The sequence below is a fragment of the Arachis stenosperma genome, chromosome 3, assembly GCF_014773155.1.
Source record: "Arachis stenosperma cultivar V10309 chromosome 3, arast.V10309.gnm1.PFL2, whole genome shotgun sequence".
NCBI lineage: Eukaryota > Viridiplantae > Streptophyta > Magnoliopsida > Fabales > Fabaceae > Arachis > Arachis stenosperma.
In genome coordinates this window covers 146,818,548-146,839,433 of record NC_080379.1, presented here as the reverse complement: position 1 = coordinate 146,839,433, position 20,886 = coordinate 146,818,548, and the positions used below count along the sequence as shown (strand labels likewise).

Sequence of the window (20,886 nt, the reverse complement as noted above, 5' to 3'; positions counted from 1 at the left end):
CAAAGTAGCAAAGCAGTCTTGAATCTGACACGGGTGGCATGGGTGCTAGGAATGATGTAGTCCGCCACAATTTGATGCCAAATACGGGCCTCCACATTCAAATCAGAGTAAGCAATGCTAGTGGGAACAGATTTCTTCCCTTTGCTAAACTCCCAAGAAGCATCGGGACGGCCAATTCTCTCAAGAATAGGAGCCAAAGACATCCTCTCCTTGAACACATTCACTTTGATTCTCAGATAATTTTTTTTTCAGGCGGAATGTCGGGGATCTTCAAAATAGCTTCTAGAGCCCGGTTGGAAGTATTCAACCTCTTTTCCCGGAGGAATACCGACTCCGCTTCCTAGGTTTGGTAGTTGGAGTAGAATTTCCGCACCATGATTTCATTAACTTCGATTGGGTCTTACTCAAGAAACTCCCAATGAAGCGAGGCAATCTGTTCATGGATAACCGCCTTGTATTTGTTTGGAACCTTAAGCGTTCACTCCCAATGGATTGTCCTTTTTTCAAGTTTCTCATATCGGAACTCGGCTTTTCGGTTCACCAAGACATTTGGGTTATCACTTGGGCAATCCGTGAATTGAGGTCTAGATGGGCAAGTTGTAGGTTGCACAACCGGTAGAGGGACCGGTGCTTTACCTTTCTTCCGCATCCTGAAATAAAAATCAAAAATTTTCAAGATCATAGGGCAACAATAATAAAAGAGTAATGAGGAAGCACTAAAAAATTCAATTCTCAATTGGAAGCTTTTAAAGTAGTGTGATTCCCAAAAAAGACAGTGTGTATATTTCAAGGGTGCACGCGGTTGGAACACACACACTGGCCGGATACAATGGCAATCACACACTTAGCCAATTCAAAGCTCAATGCTTCTCAATTAAGTGCTTAAGTTGCAGGTATAAAGTATGAACATGAAACCAACTTCAAGCAAGCACCAATGGATTCATATGAATTCTTTGAATGGAATGTTCATTGAAGTTGTCAACATGAAAGTTCATTAACAAAAAGGTTGACACCAACAATAACCATTCACTCAAAGGGAAATGTCAATTGTTCATTCTCACGAAGTGGTAATCACATATACAATGTTCTTGATTTAAAGCCAAAAGATGTTTGATCAAGACATCATCAAAAGTTGGACCATTGTAAAGTGATCACTTAGTCAAAATCTCAAGATGAACAATGAACTTGAGTTCCACAGCACAATGCATTTACAACCAAAATCACTCATCGACAAGGTGCACGGGTTATAAAAGATGTGGGTGTTTGGAACTTAAATCATATAAAAGAGGAAATGCATTGAGAAGTTCAACTTGATTATCATCAAAAGTCATAATTGAATTGGCACAATTCATATAATATGCCTAACAAGAGATAAATTGAAAGCATATGATGGCCATGTCATATGAATCAAGCAAAATGTTCACTGAGGCATTTTAGCAAACATGTGGTATGCAATGTGCAAACTTATCACAATCAATGCTCAAATTCAATCATAATCAACCCAACAGTCAAGTATCAACACTTGCAATACAAAGAAGAATAAAGAGAGCAATAAAATCAATTTAAGCAATATGAAAAGAAAATAAAAACAATTGTAAAAATCAACATAAAGAGAAAATAAGAACCTGAAAATTTAAAGTTGAAGAGAATAGGAATTGGGAAAGGAAACAATGGCACTTCTTATAGCCACTGCGAATTCACGGTAGTTGGTTTCGCCGGAAAAGCACCGGAGGAGAAAGACTCACCGGTGGTGAAGAAAGAAAAGAGAAAGGAAAGAGAGAAAGAAAGAAAAGAGAGGTATGAGAGAGGGGGCGGCTGACGGCGGCGGCGGTGGCTGGCGAGGTCGCCTGAGGGCTGGGCAGAGGTAGAGAGCAGCAGCAGTGCAGGGAAGAAGAAAAGAAAAATGCTGCTGTCTCAACAGGGGGCTTGCCTTGTTATTGCCAAGAACGCGCCGTGTGCGCACGCACAAAGGTCTGCGGGTGCACAGAAGGCAAAAATTGGAAGGGTGCGAACGCACACAGCGTGCGATCGCTGCAAACAGAAAGGGTGCATTAGAGTGTGCGGACGCACGGCTGGGAGCGCACGCACAGAGGTGGCTAGAAAGAGGGGTGTGTGCGTACGCACAAGCCGGTGCGCACACACAAGGCACGAAAAGAGGGAGGGATGCGAGCGCACAGAGCGTGCGAACGCTTCCAACAGAGGGGTTGCACTAACGCGTGTGATGAGCGGATAATTTGTACCCTTTTTGGCATTGTTTTTAGTATGTTTTTAGTAGTTTTAGTTAAGTTCTTAGTATATTTTTATTAGTTTTTAGTTAAAATTCACTTTTCTGGACTTTACTATGAGTTTGTGTGTTTTTCTGTGATTTCAGGTATTTTCTGGCTGAAATTGAGGGACCTGAGCAAAAATCTGATCCAGAGACTGAAAAGGACTGCAGATGCTGTTGGATTCTGACCTCCCTGCACTCGAAGTGGATTTTCTGGAGCTACAGAAGCCCAATTGGCGCGCTCTCAACGGCGTTGGAAAGTAGACATCCTGGGCTTTCCAGCAATATATGATAGTCCATACTTTGCCCAAGATTTGATGGCCCAAACCGACGTTCAAAGTCACCCTCAGAAATTCCAGCGTTAAACGCCGGAACTGGCACCTAAATGGGAGTTAAACGCCCAAACTGGCATAAAAGCTGGCGTTTAACTTCAAGAAGAGTCTCTACACGAAATTGCTTCATTGCTCAGCCCAAGCACACACCAAGTGGGCCCGGAAGTGGATTTTTATGTCATTTACTCATCTCTGTACACCCTAGGCTACTAGTTTCTTATAAATAGGACCTCTTACTATTGTATTTTCATCTTTGGATTATTTTCAGATCCTTTGATCATCTTTGGACATCTAGTTCTTAGATCATTGGGAGGCTGGCCATTCGGCCATGCCTAGACCTTGTTCTTATGTATTTTCAACGGTGGAGTTTCTACACACCATAGATTAAGGTGTGGAACTCTGCTGTACCTCGAGTATTAATGCAATTACTATTGTTCTTCTATTCAATTCCGTTTGTTCTTTGTCCAAGATATCACTTGTTCTTCAACTTGATGAATGTGATGATCCGTGACACTCATCATAATTCTCACCTATGAACAAGGTGACTGACAACCACTTTTGTTCTACAAGCAATCAAGGCTCTAGTGAATATCTCTTGGATTCCTGATACACGATGCATGGTTGATCGCCTGACAACCGAGTGCTCGCCTGACAAACGAGCCAGCCATTCCGTGAGATCAGAGTCTTCGTGGTATAGGCAAGAACTGATGGCGGCATTCAAGAGAAAGCATGGAGAGGCCACAACCAAACTCTAAGTTTGGTATTGAACCCCCACATTCAAACTCTAAGTTTGGTGTTGGGAGGTTCCAACATTACTCTGAGAAAATGTGAGGCTCCGTGAGAGCCATCTGTCAAGCTACTGACATTAAAGAAGCGCTTGTTGGGAGGAAACCCAATGTTATATTTTATCTATTTTCTTTTGTTATTTTATGTTTTTTGTAGGTTGATGATCATGAGAAGACACAAAATCAATTGAAAAAGCAAAAACAGAATGGAAAACAGGAAGAAAAACAGCACATCCTGGAGGAAGAACCCACTAGCGTTTAAACGCCAGTGAGGCTAGCAATTGGGCGTTTAACGCCCAGTCTGGCACCATTCTGGGCGTTTAACGCCAGAAAGGGGCACCAGACTGGCGTTAAATGCCAGAAAAGGGCAAGAACCTGGCGTTAAACGCCAGGAATGGGCACCAGCCCGGCGTTTAACGCCAGAATTGGCTCAAAACGCAAATTTTCTTGCCATTGGGTGCAGGGATGACTTTTCCTTGACACCTCAGGATCTGTGGACCCCACAGGATCCCCACCAACCCCACCACCCTCATTCTTCTTCACCCACTCACCAAAAACCCCTCACCTATCAAATCCCATCTTTCTCTTCACCACTCACATCCATCATCCATAAAACCCCACCTACCTCACCATTCAAATTCAAACCACTTTCCCACCCAAACCCACCCATCAATAGCCGAACCATGACCCCCCTCTCCTATATAAACCCTTCTTCACCCCTTCATTTTCACACAACCTAATCACCACTTCTCTCCCTCTTTGGCCGAACACAAAAGCCATTCCCTTCTTCCTCATTTCTTCTTCTTCCACTCTCTTCTTTCTTCTTTTGCTCGAAGACGAGCAAACCTTTTAAGTTTGGTGTGGTAAAAGCGTTGCTTTTTGTTTTTCCATAACCATTTATGGCATCCAAGGCCGGAGAAACCTCTAGAAAGAGGAAAGGAAAGGCAAAAGCTTCTACCTCCGAGTCATGGGAGATGGAGAGATTCATCTCAAGGGTGTATCAAGACCACTTCTATGAAGTTGTGGCCATGAAGAAGGGTCAACTTTGATCAAAGGTTGGACCAAGTCTTCACAGACATTTGTGAAGAGGGTGCTCAATGGAAGAGAGATTCAAGAGGGAAGCCAGTTCAACTGAGAAGGCATGACCTCAAGCCCATCACTAAGAAAAGGATGGAGCAAACAAAAGACCCCTCTCATCATGAGATCCCTGAGATGCCTCAAGGGATGCACTTTCCTCCACAAAACTATTGGGAGCAACTGAACACCTCCCTAGGAGAACTGAGTTCCAACATGGGACAACTAAGGGTGGAGCATCAAGAACACTCCATCATCCTCCATGAAATTAGAAAAGATCAAAGAATCATGAGAGAGGAGCAACAAAGACAAGGAAGAGACATTGAGGAGCTCAAGCACTCCATAGGATCTTCAAGAGGAAGAAAGTGCCGCCATCACTAAGGTGGACCCGTTCTTTAATCTCCTTGTTCTTTAATTCCTGTTTTTCGAAAATGTAGTGCTTATGTTTATCCATGTTTGTGTCTTATGATCATTAGTGTCTTAGTGTCTATGCCTTAAAGTTATGAATGTCCTATGAATCCATCACCTTTCTTAAATGAAAACTGTTTTTAATCACAAAAGAACAAGAAGTACAGGATTTCAAATTCATCTTTAAAACTAGCTTAATTAGTTTGATGTGGTGACAATACTTTTTGTTTTCTGAATATATGCTTGAACAGTGCATATGTCTTTTGAATTTGTTGTTCATGAATGTTAAAATTGTTGGCTCTTGAAAGAATGATGAAAAAGGAGACATGTTACTGAGGATCTGAAAAATCATAAAAATGATTCTTGAAGCAAGAAAAAGCAGTGAATACAAAAAAAAAGGGGAGGCGAAAAAAAAGAAAAAAAACCGAAAAAAAAAGAAAGAGAAAAAGAAAGAAAAAGAAAGAATAAAGTTGTGATCCAAGGCAAAAAGAGTGTGCTTAAGAACCCTGGACACCTCTAATTGGGGACTTTAGCAAAGCTGAGTCACAATCTGAAAAGGTTCACCCAATTATGTGTCTGTGGCATGTATGTATCCGGTGGTAATACTGGAAGACAGAGTGCTTTGGGCCACGGCCAAGACTCAATAAGTAGCTGTGTTCAAGAATCATCATACTTAACTAGGTGAATCAATAACATCATCTGGATTCTGAGTTCCTAAAGAAGCCAATCATTCTGAATTTCAAAGGATAAAGTGAGATGCCAAAACTGTTTGGAGGCAAAAAGCTACTAGTCCCGCTCATCTAATTTGGAGCTAAGTTTCATTGATAATTTGGAGTCTATAGTATATTCTCTTCTTTTTATCTTATTTGATTTTCAGTTGCTTGGGGACAAGCAACAATTTAAGTTTGGTGTTGTGATGAGCGGATAATTTGTACCCTTTTTGGCATTGTTTTTAGTATGTTTTTAGTAGTTTTAGTTAATTTCTTAGTATATTTTTATTAGTTTTTAGTTAAAATTCACTTTTCTGGACTTTACTATGAGTTTGTGTGTTTTTCTGGGATTTCAGGTATTTTCTGGCTGAAATTGAGGGACCTGAGCAAAAATCTGATCCAGAGACTGAAAAGGACTGCAGATGCTGTTGGATTCTGACCTCCCTGAACTCGAAGTGGATTTTCTGGAGCTACAGAAGCCCAATTGGCGCGCTCTCAACGGCGTTGGAAAGTAGACATCCTGGGCTTTCCAGCAATATATGATAGTCCATACTTTGCCCAAGATTTGATGGCCCAAACCGACGTTCAAAGTCACCCTCAGAAATTCCAGCGTTAAACGCCGGAACTGGCACCTAAATGGGAATTAAACGCCCAAACTGGCATAAAAGCTGGCGTTTAACTCCAAGAAGAGTCTCTACACGAAATTGCTTCATTGCTCAGCCCAAGCACACACCAAGTGGGCCCGGAAGTGGATTTTTATGTCATTTACTCATCTCTGTACACCCTAGGCTACTAGTTTCTTATAAATAGGACCTCTTACTATTGTATTTTCATCTTTGGATTATTTTCAGATCCTTTGATCATCTTTGGACATCTAGTTCTTAGATCATTGGGAGGCTGGCCATTCGGCCATGCCTAGACCTTGTTCTTATGTATTTTCAACGGTGGAGTTTCTACACACCATAGATTAAGGTGTGGAGCTCTGCTGTACCTCGAGTATTAATGCAATTACTATTGTTCTTCTATTCAATTCCGCTTGTTCTTTGTCCAAGATATCACTTGTTCTTCAACTTGATGAATGTGATGATCCGTGACACTCATCATCATTCTCACCTATGAACAAGGTGACTGACAACCACTTTTGTTCTACAAGCAATCAAGGCTCTAGTGAATATCTCTTGGATTCCTGATACATGATGCATGGTTGATCGCCTGACAACCGAGTGCTCGCCTGACAAACGAGCCAGCCATTCCGTGAGATCAGAGTCTTCGTGGTATAGGCAAGAACTGATGGCGGCATTCAAGAGAATCCGGAAGGTCTAACCTTATCTGTGGTATTCTGAGTAGGATTCAATGATTGAATGACTGTGACGTGCTTCAAACTCCTAGCAGGCGGGGCGTTAGTGACAGACGCAAAAGAATCACTGGATTCTATTCCGGCCTGACCGAGAACCGACAGCTGATTAGCCATATGCTGTGACAGAGCATAGGAACATTTTCACTGAGAGGATGGGAGGTAGCCACTGACAACGGTGAAACCCTACATAAGCTTGCCATGGAAAGGAGTAAGAAGGATTGGATGAAGACAGTAGGAAAGCAGAGAGACGGAAGGGAAGGCATCTTCATACGCTTATCTGAAGTTCCTACCAATGAATTACATAAGTACCTCTATCTTTATCTTTATGCTTTATGCGTTTATTACCTATACCCATTTGAGTCTGCCTGACTAAGATTTACAAGGTGACCATAGCTTGCTTCATACCAACAATCTCCGTGGGATCGACCCTTACTCACGTAAGGTATTACTTGGACGACCCAGTGCACTTGCTGGTTAGTTGTGCGAAGTTGTAGTGATCACAATTTCGTGCACCAGCGTGCGGACTGTAAAACCCGGTTAATTAACGGCTAATTAACCCATAAATGAGAATTTATTCTAGAAAGCCTAAAATGTGATTTTTATGGCTAAATGTGATAGAGGAGATTGAGACGAGAATTTCGGTATTAATTTTATGGAATTCGGACCAAGATTGGACTGAACGGGCCAAACCGGGCCAATTGGACCCAAAGTGGGCCCTTGGCCCAACATAACTAAACCAAAACCCTAGTTTTCAGCTCTCTCTCTCCTCACAACACACTCAATTCACGCTGAAAAAAGAGAGGCCATAGAGGGAAGAACACTCTCTCAAGTTCTCTCCCTTGGTTGATCTTCAAACCACCATAACTTTTGATCTAGAGCTCCGATTGCCGCTCCGTTTGTGGCCACGCATTCACCGCGGAGAGCTCTACAAAACCCATACAATTAATCTTGAGGTAAGCCACGTTTTGCTCTTCGAAATTCCAGCCTTGTTTTCGAGTTTTATGAGCAAAGATGTTGAGGTTTTGGGCTCTTTGATGTTATAGGACCCAACTCTCTTGAAGGAGAAGGTTAATCTTGTCTCCTTGGACCTTGGGTGTGGTAAGATTCTCAACCCTAGTATAATTATGTTGTTCTATGATGTTTGGGTATTGAGATGTTGTGTGTGGGTATGATGATTGTGGCTTAGGTTGTGTATGTGTGAATATTGGAGCTTGATTGGTGATTTTGAAAAGCTCAAAAAGGGATTTGGTGGTGAAAAATCTGTTCTTTGAGGTTTTGAGGCCGTGAGAGCTTGTGGATAAGTGGTTTGGAAGTGCTCCGATTGAGCTTGGGAAATCGGCTAAGGTATGGTTTCGGTTTCCCGTATCTAATATGTAATGTGGTAGGAAATACTTAGGCTAGAGGCCCTAAGATAGGCATTGAATTGTTGATGTTGTTGAATGATTGAGATATATGATGTGGTCATATATGTGATGATGATATTTGATGCCTTGGTGGTATGATGTATGAGAAATATGCATGTTGTGATATATGCTTGATGATTGGTTATGGTTGAATTGTGGGTTGAACCATGTTGATGGTGAATATGATGTTGGTTGTGTACAATAATGGTTTATTGGAATTGGTGTTGTTGAGAATTGGCATGAGGAATAGTATATGATATGTCAATATGTTTGAGTTTGAGCCACTTGGGTGAAGTGGGTTAAAATGATGAGATAGTGATTTTGTAAATTGTGGTAAAGTGTCAATGTGTGAGTTGAGGAGGCTTGAGGTTGAATTTGATATATTTTGATTGATTTCAAAGAAAAGGGATGAGATTGGCATGTTTTGATAGATTTTGAAAGGAGTTGGAAATGGCTTGTTTTGAAAATGGCACTTTGTGGTTTTGTATGAAAAATATGGTTTTTGGGCATACTTTGACAGGACATAACTTGGACTACGAATTTCTGTTTTGTGCCAAATCTGTTTAGAAATGAAATTGGATCTGGGATGTCCATGCCGTTCGAAGAACGGGTGAAAAATGATTTAAATTGAGGAAGTTATGTCCGTCGGAAGATTGGGGGTTGAATTTGTGAATTCTGCAGCTTTTAACTTAGGAAAATTTTTAGCAGAATGACCCCTTGCGCGTGGGCGCACCTGGCGCGTATGCGCTGATCTTCCAGAAAGCGCCATCCACGCGTGCGCGTGATGTGCGCGGGCGCACCGATTGTGCTGCACCCAATGCCCAGCCATTTTCCAGAGAGTTATGCCAGAACTGTGCCAGTGTTGTGCCTGGGGCACGAGAACACCCACGCGTACGCGTGGTTGACGCGTGCGCGTTGATTGGCAAATTTTTAATCCACGCGTTAGCGTGCATGACGCTTGCGCGTCGATGAGTTTTGAGGCCATCCACGCGGGCGCGTGGAGTGCGCGTACGCGTGGCCCTTTTTCGTCCCAAAGTTGATTTTTGAGTTTTAAAAGCCAAATCTCATACTTCTAAGCCTCCGATCTCACCACTTATATCTTAAATCATTATGATATGTCTAGCTATGAGAAGAAAGGCTAGTAAATGTGGTAACTTGCGAGTGAAGCAAGGGAAAAATGAATGATCATTGAGGATCAAGCATGATTATGTGAGATGCGGAGGATGGTGGTGGAAGTGCTTGTTATGCCATGGGCCGAAAAGCCGTATTTGTTAATGAGATGGCTGGTTATGGATTTAATCGTGATGCCAATGGGCTGGTTATGGATTTAATCGTGATGCCAATGGGCTGGTTATGGATTTAACCGTGAGCCGGAAGGCTAGAATATTGCCGTGTTACGGCGGAGCCATGATTATGGCCATGTACAAATGCATATATGCTGTTGAATGAATTGTGAATGTTGCACTTCCACTGTTGGAGATGAGAGTTTTCCTGGGAGGAAGCAGTGGCTAGCCACCACGTGCTCCAGGTTAAGACTCGAAGCTCTTTTGACCCTATGTCATAAGTGTGGCCGGGCACTGTGAAAGACCCGGATGAGCTCGCCCCCGTAAATATTCACCAGTGAGGGTGATGGATATAGATCATGATTATGATCAAGTTTATAACGAGTATAACTCGAGTTGGGGATGCGTGACAGAGGGACAGTCCAATGGTTAGCTACCAAGACTTGTCGGGTTGGCTCTATAACCGACAGATGATATCATCAGCCACTAGGAACAGGCATTCATCATATGCATACTATATGAATTGTTTGAGATTGCCTATTTGACTGCATATTACTTGCTAATTGTCTAAATGTCTTACTTGTTCCTAATTGTATATTTCTTGTCTGATATAACTGTGGTTGCTACATTATACTCCTGCTGGTGGTTGGGAGGTTTGAAGGAATTGGAAAGGGAAGTATTAGTTAGACTGAAGAATCTTTAGTCAGATGCCCTTATATGGTTTAGCTTGTTTATAAGCTTTGAATTGTCTGGAGGAAGTTCTAGGATTGCCTTCGGCTTTCCTCTATTATTATGTATTATATATGTGGAAGCTGTTACCATGCTGGGGACCTCTGGTTCTCACCCATGCGGATTTTGTGGTTTTCAGATGCAGGACGTGAGGTTTCCCGCTGAGGCATGCTGGAGACTTCTAGATTTGCGAAGATCCTTTGTTCTCGGGACTATGTTTTGATTTATATGTTTTGCTTAGATACTTTTATCTCCATTAAATAATACAAACTGTGATGACTCCTCTTATGGGAGATTTTGGAGAATAGGTTTTATGTATTTGTGTCCCTTTGGGTTTCCTTTGGGGTTTTCATTATTTTATCATATGTATATATTACTATGCTCGGACCGGTTATCTTCGCAACCGGATTTTGAGTCTTGATATTCCTGTTTTTGACACTCCTTTGAATATATATAATCTCGCGTTGGTTATCCTTGTTCGTTACGTTATCGATCGGAGTGTTGCGCTTTTGAGTTGCGATTTTTGTTTATCCCTTTTTCTACAAAGGCTCCTAGTTATAATCAATCATTCATAATACTATACGTACTAAATTTTTATTTTAGAGGTCGTAATACCTTGCCATCTTTGAATTATGACTTAAGCATAAGGCTCTGTATGGTAGGGTGTTACACGGACGCACAGTAGCGTGCGCTCGCACATAATCCTTTGCCTTTTTTTTTAAGAAAAAGGGTTGCTTGAGGGAAGAATCATGTGTGCGTGCGCACACACAGAAGCAAAGATAGGAGGGTTATTGATGCGCACAACCCATGCTAACGCTCCCAATAGAGGGGCTGTTGAATGGCGTGCGGACGCACACATCTGTGCGGCCGCACAAGTAGCGCGAAAAAGGAGACGTGTGCGTACGCACAAAGCAGTGCGCACACACATATCAAGAAAAACAGGGCAGCGCCCACGCACAGGCTGTGCTGGCGCTGCGACTAGAGAGCACTGCAAAGGGTGTGCGGGCGCACATGCTTATGCGCGCGCACAGATGGAAAAAATCATAGTTTTGTGCGCACACACAGCAGGGTGCGTACGCATAGATGCCCTGTTTCACAAAAAAATTTTCTCTTCAAAACTAAGGTCCTAAGCCTTAGCACATCAACATATCAACTCCAAATCATTCAAACATGCATAAATTCATGATCCACAAGCAATTCAACTTATTCAACTCAAAAATATCAAACCAAACTTAGGCTAATCATCATACCACAAGAAAGCAACTAATTCAAAAAGCTATAAACAAAAGATAAAGTTGGAAAAATGTTATCATGGTGGGGTATCCCCCACCAAACACTTTGGTTTAGAGTCCTAAGTTGGACTTTGCATGGCTTCATTGGTCACTTTGAAACTTCTCAACGAGGAAGATCTCTAACTCCTTGGCATTCTTGTTTTCTTCTTGCTCCTTGCTATCCTCAATCACTTGCTCTTCAATTATATCGCACCCAAAGATAGAGTAGGCTTCGAGAACCGGTTTCTTGGACTCCTCCAAAGTGAATTCTACCACCTTGTCATCGGCCTAAAAATAATAGACTCCTGAATGTGCATCCAGTTTGAAACGGACCGTCTTTAAAAACGGCCGCCCAAGGAGTATGGATGATGGCTTGTCTGAGTTAATAGGAGGGGTCTCCAAAATGTGAAAGTCTACCGGAAAGAGTAATCCTTGGATGTCAAATAGCACATTTTACGCAATCCCCACAACTGATACAATGCTCTTATCTGCTAACACAAATCTCGCCCCTGATCTCTTAACTGGTGGCAAGTTTAATCTCTCATAAATGGGAAGTGGCATGATACTTACACACGCCCCCTAAGTCGCACATACAGTCCATGAACTTCACTCCACCAATCAAACAAGTAACCAAACACGAGCCAGGATCATTGCATTTTTCAGGAATTAGTGAAGAGATAGAATCATCTACCGGTCTTTTGTCGAGCTCGCCAATTTTTTCCTTATGTGTGCAGACTTCTTTGAGGAACTTGGCATATTTGGGCACTTGTTGAATGTCCTGAAAGAGTGGGATGGTGACTTCAACATTCTTAAAGATTTCCACCATGTTGGGATCAAGTTTTTCTTGCTTCTTGGCCTTCTTAGTCAAAGTTGGAAATAGAATGGGCATAGGCTCTTCAAGCGGATTTTTCCAATTTGGCTCCTTGACCTTGAGTGGCCCCTCCTCATCTTTTGCAACACTTCCTTCCTCATCTCTTGTCACTTCCACTTCCTCCCCTTTTCCTCCATTGAGTGGCTCCTCACTCGAATTTGTAGGCATAACACCAATTTCATCTAATTTGGTGCCACTCGTAAGGGTAATAGCGTTGATGCTTCCCTAAGGATTCGGTTGAGGTTGAGAGGTCAAACCACTAGAAGTTAAGATTTGTTGGTCATTTTGTGTAGCTGGAGGAGAAAGAGCCAAACAGGAGAGTGCTTCGGCAATTGTAGCCATATATGCTTCTTGTTTCTTGTGAAATTCTCATTGCTCATGCATAAAGGCTTGAAGTGGGTCATTCATGTAAGGTTGATTGGGAGGAGGGTCTTGATTGCCTTGAGGAGGGTTAGATCTACTATTTGGGTGTTGATACCTCCCTTGAGGTTGAGATCGTGGTTGTTGTTGATAGGATTGTTGGTATTGTGGTTGACCTTAGGGAGCTTGATGATAGTAGGCTTGTTAGCTTGGGTAAGATTGAGCTTGAAGAGCTTGATTCCACCTTTGATTAGAATTATCCCTCCATCCTTGGTTTTGATTTCCTCCATATTGATTAGCTCCTTGATTGTAAGTGGACCTTTGGGGGTATGGGTTAGCTACCGCCAATGTAGTGTCCTCTTAGAGTTGAGGGCACTCATCGGTGTAATGGCCACTACAAGCACAAATACCGCATGATCTTGATGGTCCTTCTATTCTTGGAGGTTGAGGTGGAGGAGATAGCAAAGCTTGAGGAATTTTTTGCCCTTGGATAATTTGTCTCAACAAAATTGTCATCTCACCGAGGGTCTTGGTCAAAATGGCATCTCTGGAAGGAGAAACTTCACTTAAAGCTTTAGGTTGTGGATTCCTTGCCCTTGAGTGTTGAGTGGAGTCCGCCAAATCCGCTATGATCTCCCAAGCTTCTTCGGCGGTCTTGTTTTTGTGAGGGATCCTCCACTAGAGGCATCCAGGAGAAGCTTATCTTGGGGGTTCATCCCTTGACAAAAATAGCTAATAAGCACCAATTCGTCAATCCGGTGGTGGGGCAAGCTTCCAATAACTTCTTGAATCTCTCCCAGTACTCATACAGAGTTTTCCCATCCCTTTGCACAATGCAAGAGATCTCCTTTCGCAACTTATCTATTTTCTGAGGTGGGTAGAATTTTTCTAGAAATTCCTTACGCAACAAGTCCCAATTGGAAATCACATCTTCCGACTGAGTATAAAACCATTCTTTCGCTTTTTCCTCCAAAGAGAAAGGGAAAGCAAAAACCAAAACTGCTGCTTCATCTGCACCGTGTCTTCTCGCAGTGGAGCATGCAATTTGAAAGTCTTTTAGATGTTTAAGAGGATCTTCCCTGGGTAGTCCATTGTATTTGGGGAGCAAGTTTATCATGCTGGTCTTGAGCTAAAAATTTGGATCCAAAGACAGATATCGGATTTGTAGTGGTTGTAAATTGATATCTGGAGCTTCGGCTTCCCTTAAGATGATTCTTCGAGATGGATCTGCCATGATGCTGTCACCTGATTCACTTAAAGATAATTCAGTACTCCCCACAGATGAATATAAGGTTTCCTCGTTGTTTGAAGACCGATGGCCACGGGGTGATGGTGGTAGTGAATTAGTGTGCTCTTCAAGCAAGCCTGATTCACTATCCACAAATGCTAGTCGGCGCCGAGCTTGCCTAATATGAGTTAAAGTTCTTTCTATTTCCGGATCAAAAGGGGATAAGCTCGGGTCTGGAAGCGACCGTGTCATTCAATTGAGGAGGCAATGAAAGAATGCAATTATTAAAAGCAGAACAAGAATAGGCGATTAAACAAAGAAAACCAACTTAACAATCAATGACTACTAAGACTAGCTAGATAAAAGTGCTATCTACAATTAGTATCAAGTAGCAAACAAAAGCCAAATATTCACACTATTTACGTATTTACAACAACCAAAATTAGCACTCATTGCACTTAAAGTGTGTTCCCCAGTAACGACGCCAAATTTGATAGTGAGAAAAACCCTCGGCTAGGAATTTTATCTCAAGAAGATTTAGCGTTGTAAGTATAGTTCCTAGCCAACAAGCAATGCCCAAATCAAATGTGAAATCTAAGATGTCACAACTCAAAACCAATTCAATTCCGGGAGTGTTAGTTCCCGAGTCATCTCCCAAGAACACTTGAGATCAATGAGTGTACAATTCCGGTTGTGATAATCAAAGGGTTTTCAATGAAGAGATAAACGTATAATAAAATGAAAGAATATTCAAATTGTAATAAATAAACTAATAAAGGAATTAAGGAACTAACTATGTAATATAGACAAGTAAGGTATAAAAAGGGCTAATGTAAATGTGTATGAAAGGTTTAAAACATAAAAGGTATCTTGGCTTGAAGTGAGCTAAGGGTCCTTTCCTTGTTGGAACCACAACTATGACAATTAGAATGGATTAATCTCACTTGGTCAACCCTCACATCGGAGATTAAGTTAAATGAGTATAAGTGTTCTTAACCTACAAATCCTAAATTGCTTGCTAATTGTCTTAGCAACAAATTAGCGTTAGTGGGAATAAGAACAATTAACAATCCAAGAATTGACACTAAATGTTGGACACTCCAACTCTAGGAACCCAATTGCTCACTTTTCCTAAGCCAAGAGATAGAAAACTAGCCCAAAATCTTAATTGATATTTTGTCAAACACTTGGTGGGCAAAAACATTAAGCATTGAAAGAATGAGAAAATGCTTGAAACTAAAAGCAATAGAAGATCTCACTCAACAATAACAACTCAAGATAGCATATAACAAACATCAATCATCAAATTCATCAACAAGAAATTGAAATTGCAAAAGAAAAGTAAAATTGAACTATAACTTGAATTATAAGAAAGAGTAAGAACAATGTAGCTATAAAGAGTAGTAACAAAGAGATACTTACAATGGAAGCTAGCAAAATCCAAGATCAAAATTGGAAATGGAACTTAAATGTAAAATCCTAGTATAAACCCTAATAGAGATGATGAAAAACTTAGAGAAAAACTATACTAAAGCTTCCTAATACTACTTCTAAGCTGCCCTAATGTTATGCTATCCTCCTCTCTTCATTTTCCCTTCAATATGAGCTAAATGGTTTCAGAAATGGGCCTCCAATCCACCAAAATCACAAGTCACGTGCAATTTTAATGGAGGCATGTGCAGGCACCTGTGCGTACGCACAGACATGTGTGCATGCACACTCTACCAAAATATCTTTCTGTGCGTACGCACAACTAGCTGTGCGCGCACACACTAGGCGATGCTCTGAATGTTCACGCGACGCGCACAGTGTAGCTCACGCGCATGTGCCACTCCACTTTGATGCTTGTGCGTACGCACGTAGGTCTGTGCACACGCACACATCGCTGTGCTCTTCTCCTTTGATTTTTCATACTTCCTCCTCTTTGCATGCTCTTCTTCCATTCTTTTCAAGCCATTCCTACCTTATACATCTGAAATCACTCACAAACAATATCAAGACATCGAATGGAAGGCAAATGGAATAAAATTGATCAAATTAGGCACAAAAGAACATGTTTTCATAATCAAGCATAATTTAGGAGAAAAGTTCAAAAGCATGCTATTTAAGGGAATAAGTGCAAGTTTATATGATAAAATTAATTCAATTTCAACCAAAAATAATCATCAAATATGGATTCATCAGTCGGGTTCTACTTCACCATCATAGTCAAAGGTTCCATGGTTAGTTTGTTTTTTTGTTTATTGATTTTCCTTGCACATTTGGGCCAAACTTCAAAAGGGCTACCTTTTTTTTTCTCTGGGAATTTTTTTCAACCCCGATTCTTGGGACTCTTTATTTGTAAATAGTCATCTCATGTATCTCTTGTGGGCTATTCTCCACAGGCCCATCTTATATAATTTCGTTTAGGTCTTTTGGCACATACAACGTAGCTCATATATTTTTTGTATCCTACGCATTATAGTCCTCTTGGAGGATATTAAATCGGGATCTTCCTTCTAAAATGCGATTAAAATCATGGCTATTTTTTTTATGTTAGTATGGTTTTCTTTCCTGTTGGAAGATTTCTTTAACATTTATTCATATATACTGAATAGGTAAAATTATAGTTTAGCTTCAAAGTGATTTTTCATTGGCTGTATATATTAAAATAATTTTTGAAATATTAATTATATAAAAATATTATTTGTATACTAAAATCAGTCGTCTATATATTTGTGTATAAATACTATGAGTTTTTAATTCATTTTTAATATTTATTTTATATTCCAACATATCTCTTCCTCTATCACTGCTAATATAAGTTTCTAGAAGAATGATCATTGCAACATTATACTCTTTCTTCGAATTCCTAATGAGGAGGGAAAACGTTCTTCCTCCAGCTCCACGATAATTCCAAGATATTAAATTCATTGAGAATATATTATAAGAGAGTGGATGTATAATCCAAATATCAAAACATCGAAACAATCAATTGAGAGCTTTTGCCTCAGATGATCTAGAGACATATTCAAAATGAACCTAACTAGCACCCACATCACCATCTCTTTACTCAATTTTCCAGCATTCAGTTGCTTATCCGGGAGAATTTCAGCTCTCTTGCTAGTTTCACCAGGATGGAAAATAGAATTTGAAATATGAATTGATTTGAAGTGGCCTTCGCTAACATCTTGCAAGGTAGTTGTTGTCGATCCTAGATGAGGGTTTTGAACGCCGTATATTATTCATGCTGTATCTCTCTCAGCGTCTCCATCACCACAAGTTTCATGCCTTCATCTACCTTCTTTTCCTTTGAAGGTTTGATAGGTTCTTGGGTCGGATTATGCTTCACCGTCATGGTCAAGGGTTCCATGGTTAGTTTGTTTTTTGTTTATTGATTTTTCTTACACATTTGGGCCAAACTTCAAAAGGACTGCCTTCTTTTTTTCTTGCGAATTTTTTTTATCCCAATTTTTTGGACTTTTTGTTTGTAAATAGGCCTCTCATGTATCTCTTGTGGGCTATTCTCCATAGACCTATCTTGCATGGTTTCGTTTAAGTTATTTGACACATGCAATGTAGGTCCTGTATTTTCCGTATCTTTTGCATTGTAGCCCTCTTGGAGAATATTTGGGATCCTCCTTCTAAAATGCGATTAGAATTATGGTTATTTTTTTCCTTAGTATGGATTTCTTTCTCGTTGAAAGATCTCTTTACAATTATTCATATATAATGAATTGGTAAAATTACAGTTTAGCTTCAAAGTGTTTTTTATTATCTATATATACTAAAATCATTTTTAAAATATTAATTATATAAAAATATTATTTGTATACTAAAATCAGCCGTTTATATATTTATGTATAAATACTATGAGTTTTTAATTTATTTTTAACATATATTTTGTATTCTAATATATATTTTATACTAGCAGTTAATTTTAGTCTATACCTAATATTGTTGTTAGTTATATCAATTACGTCTCTAATATTGATAAATTATACTATATCTATTGTTCAATTTTTTTTATCAAGTGACTCGTCAAACCGTTGATGTATTTTTTTCAGTTTCAAGACCTTAATTAGTGTAAATAAAATTTTAAAAATTATTTTAATACACGTCTAATCTTAAAGATTAGTTTGTGTTAACATTTAACACTTAAAATTAAGATGGGATAGACACGAAGAAGCGCAACACTAAGAAAGATAATTTGCTATTACAATGGTGAAAAAAAAAAATCTAAATCCCTATCTTCATCATGGAAGTAATGGAAACCATATCAATCATATGGACCCAGCTGAGTTGAACTTGTTGCTCATCTCATAATGGGTCACGCAAACATGGATAATTGGAGACTACACTCATTGCTCAAGGCAAACCTGAAGAGTAGCTTCTGGAACGATGTTGAAAATTAATACTGTTAGTATAATTTCGTCTTATGTCTTTTTCATAGTCATGAAAGTAACCAAGATAAGCATATTCCACCTCGATATACTTTTAACAGTTTAACTATGATATAAAATCTTACTTCTTTTGAGGATAAAATTTATAAAATATTTATAAGGGATATCTTCTAAAATTGGCTTCTAGAATTGAATCAGAATGATTGTATCTAATCTAATTAAGTCATATTTAATTGAATTTAAACCCATGGATTAAATTCTAAAAACCACTTCATTTACTGCCGTCAACTTTGTTCAATTGTTTGTATAGTATTATTCACCGCTTAACATCACCCTCATCTCGTGACCTGTCATCGCAAAGTTTCAATTTTCCACCGCCATAAATACCATCACCATAACCATAACCATAACCATAACCATACCATACCATACATTAATCAATATAAATAAACCTGAATTGAACCTCTTTGGAGTTTTAATCATCACACACCCACACACCCTTCTTCTATTTCACCGATGGGAAGTCTAGGAGAGGAGGACTTGGTGAGGATGGTACAAGATTTCATAGAATCAGAGTCAACACCTCCTACCATGAATTCCAATTCCTCAAATTGTCGTTCCTTAAACCATCAAAACGAATATTTTATTTTGCAGGTAATTAACTACTTGTGTTCAAGTTTAGTTTCTTTGTGTGTCTTTCATAATTAGTAGTTTGCAATTGAACTAAGTGGTTTGTTTCAGGATATTCTTAGGAGTAGTGAAACAGCAGCAGAGTCGAAGATCTTGAATTGCGTGATGAAGCATATGAGAAGCAGACATGCTACTTCTGAGAAAACAACAACTAGTAACCTTAAAACATGGCTTGTTAAGAGGTTGAAAATGGATGGCTTCAATGCTTCTCTCTGTCAAACATCTTGGCCCACCTCCTTAGGTTGTCCTGCTGGTAATTAATTAATTAATTAAAACTCTCTTTCTTTCTTTTTTAGTTTTCTGATGAGTTACTAAAGCAGTCTAATTAAGCTTAATTAATGTATGCGTTTGTTATGACAGGTGAATATGAATATATTGAAGTGATAGTTGAAGGTGATAAGAATAGTGAAGTGAGAGTAATAGTAGATATAGACTTTAGGTGCCAATTTGAACTTGCAAGGCCAACAGAATACTACAAAGAAATGACAGAGTCACTCCCAGTAGTGTTTGTTGGAAGTGAGAAGAAGCTGTGTAACATAATCTCGTTGATGTGTTCTGCTGCCAAGAAGTCCCTTAGAGAAAAGGGTCTGCACGTGCCACCATGGAGAACCACAAGATACATGCAATCCAAGTGGCTCTGTAGATCTCACCCTAATAATAATACTGCTACTACAGAAGGAGCAAATAATAATAATCATAATAATGCTCATGTTTTTGGAAATTGGGTGCCTCCAACAGTGAGGCCAAGGAGAAGAGATTTAGATGGTGGTGGATCTGCTTTGTCAAGTCAATTCTCTAACATGGGAGTCAACTGTTGCTATGTTTGATTTCTGTTGTGATGCATGTTAGAGGTTTTCTGATCAAGAATGCTCAATTTTGGTTCTATTTTCTGGAGTAGTTCTTTCTGACCATTTCGGATGAGAAGCATTTTTGTATTTTTCACATATATGCACAATAAACCACCAAGCACTACTTCAGTTCTCATTGTAATTGTAGTGCTTTTCTGAGCTGTGAAATCCATACTAGAGTTTTCGTCTCTTGAGAGTTCAATTTGTTTGTTTTGTTGCAGTTTGTATGCTAATTTTGTTCAGTAGGATGTGATTTCTTATTTGAAAGAAGAGGATCAATGGATCATAAATAATATTATAGCCTTAAACAGAAGTAGGTGGTTTTGTGATCCGAGGAAGATGTATTTATGTAAGAAAACCACAGTTTCTTTCGGAGTGAGCCTGCAAACTATTACACTTTGTAAATTCTAAGTATTAAATTTGTAAATATAAATTTTAAATTCTAATAGTATAAAAATAAAATATAATTTAAATATTGATTAATATTAATAAAAATATTAATTTTTTAGTATTTTTTTAATTTCCTTCAACGTGTTGAGGTTTTGTTAGCCACACAGGTAAAGGAGAAAGGGAATAAGAAAAATTATATAATAAATGATTCAACTATGATTATATTATTGTAATATAAAATATTATTTATATATTAAAATTAGTTAGTAATATATTTATGTGATTTAATTTATTTTTAATTTATATTTATATTTTAATATATAATTTATACTAATAATTAATTTTATTTTTAGTAATACGTAATATAATCGATTTTAATAATCTGGATATTGATGGAAAATAAATACCTCATGTATATATATTCTTTTAATTTTGTTATATTTCGTGAAATCTATTGAGATTAATCCCTTAGTTATTTATATTGATAAGAATGAGTCTA

The 20,886-nt window shown here is 39.2% G+C and overlaps 1 protein-coding gene across 1 annotated transcript; it reads left to right on the top strand.

Annotated features, from left to right (window-relative positions):
* The first annotated feature begins 18,831 nt into the window (after window positions 1-18,831).
* Window positions 18,832-20,376, top strand: LOC130969643 (uncharacterized). The gene is made up of 3 exons (XM_057895472.1): window positions 18,832-19,113; window positions 19,201-19,402; window positions 19,510-20,376. Exons 1-3 carry the CDS (start codon window positions 18,976-18,978, stop codon window positions 19,974-19,976), a joined length of 807 nt encoding a protein of 268 aa, XP_057751455.1. The 5' UTR covers window positions 18,832-18,975; the 3' UTR covers window positions 19,977-20,376.
* The last annotated feature ends 510 nt before the right edge of the window (window positions 20,377-20,886 follow it).

What these genes read in the sequence shown, in the direction of transcription:
- LOC130969643 (XM_057895472.1), top strand. Translation starts at nt 18,976, where the DNA reads ATGGGAAGTCTAGGAGAGGAGGACTTGGTGAGGATGGTACAAGATTTC. An exon ending in ACGAATATTTTATTTTGCAG is followed by an intron (nt 19,114 to 19,200) that starts GTAATTAACTAC and finishes GGTTTGTTTCAG; the next exon opens with GATATTCTTAGGAGTAGTGA. An exon ending in CTCCTTAGGTTGTCCTGCTG is followed by an intron (nt 19,403 to 19,509) that starts GTAATTAATTAA and finishes TTGTTATGACAG; the next exon opens with GTGAATATGAATATATTGAA.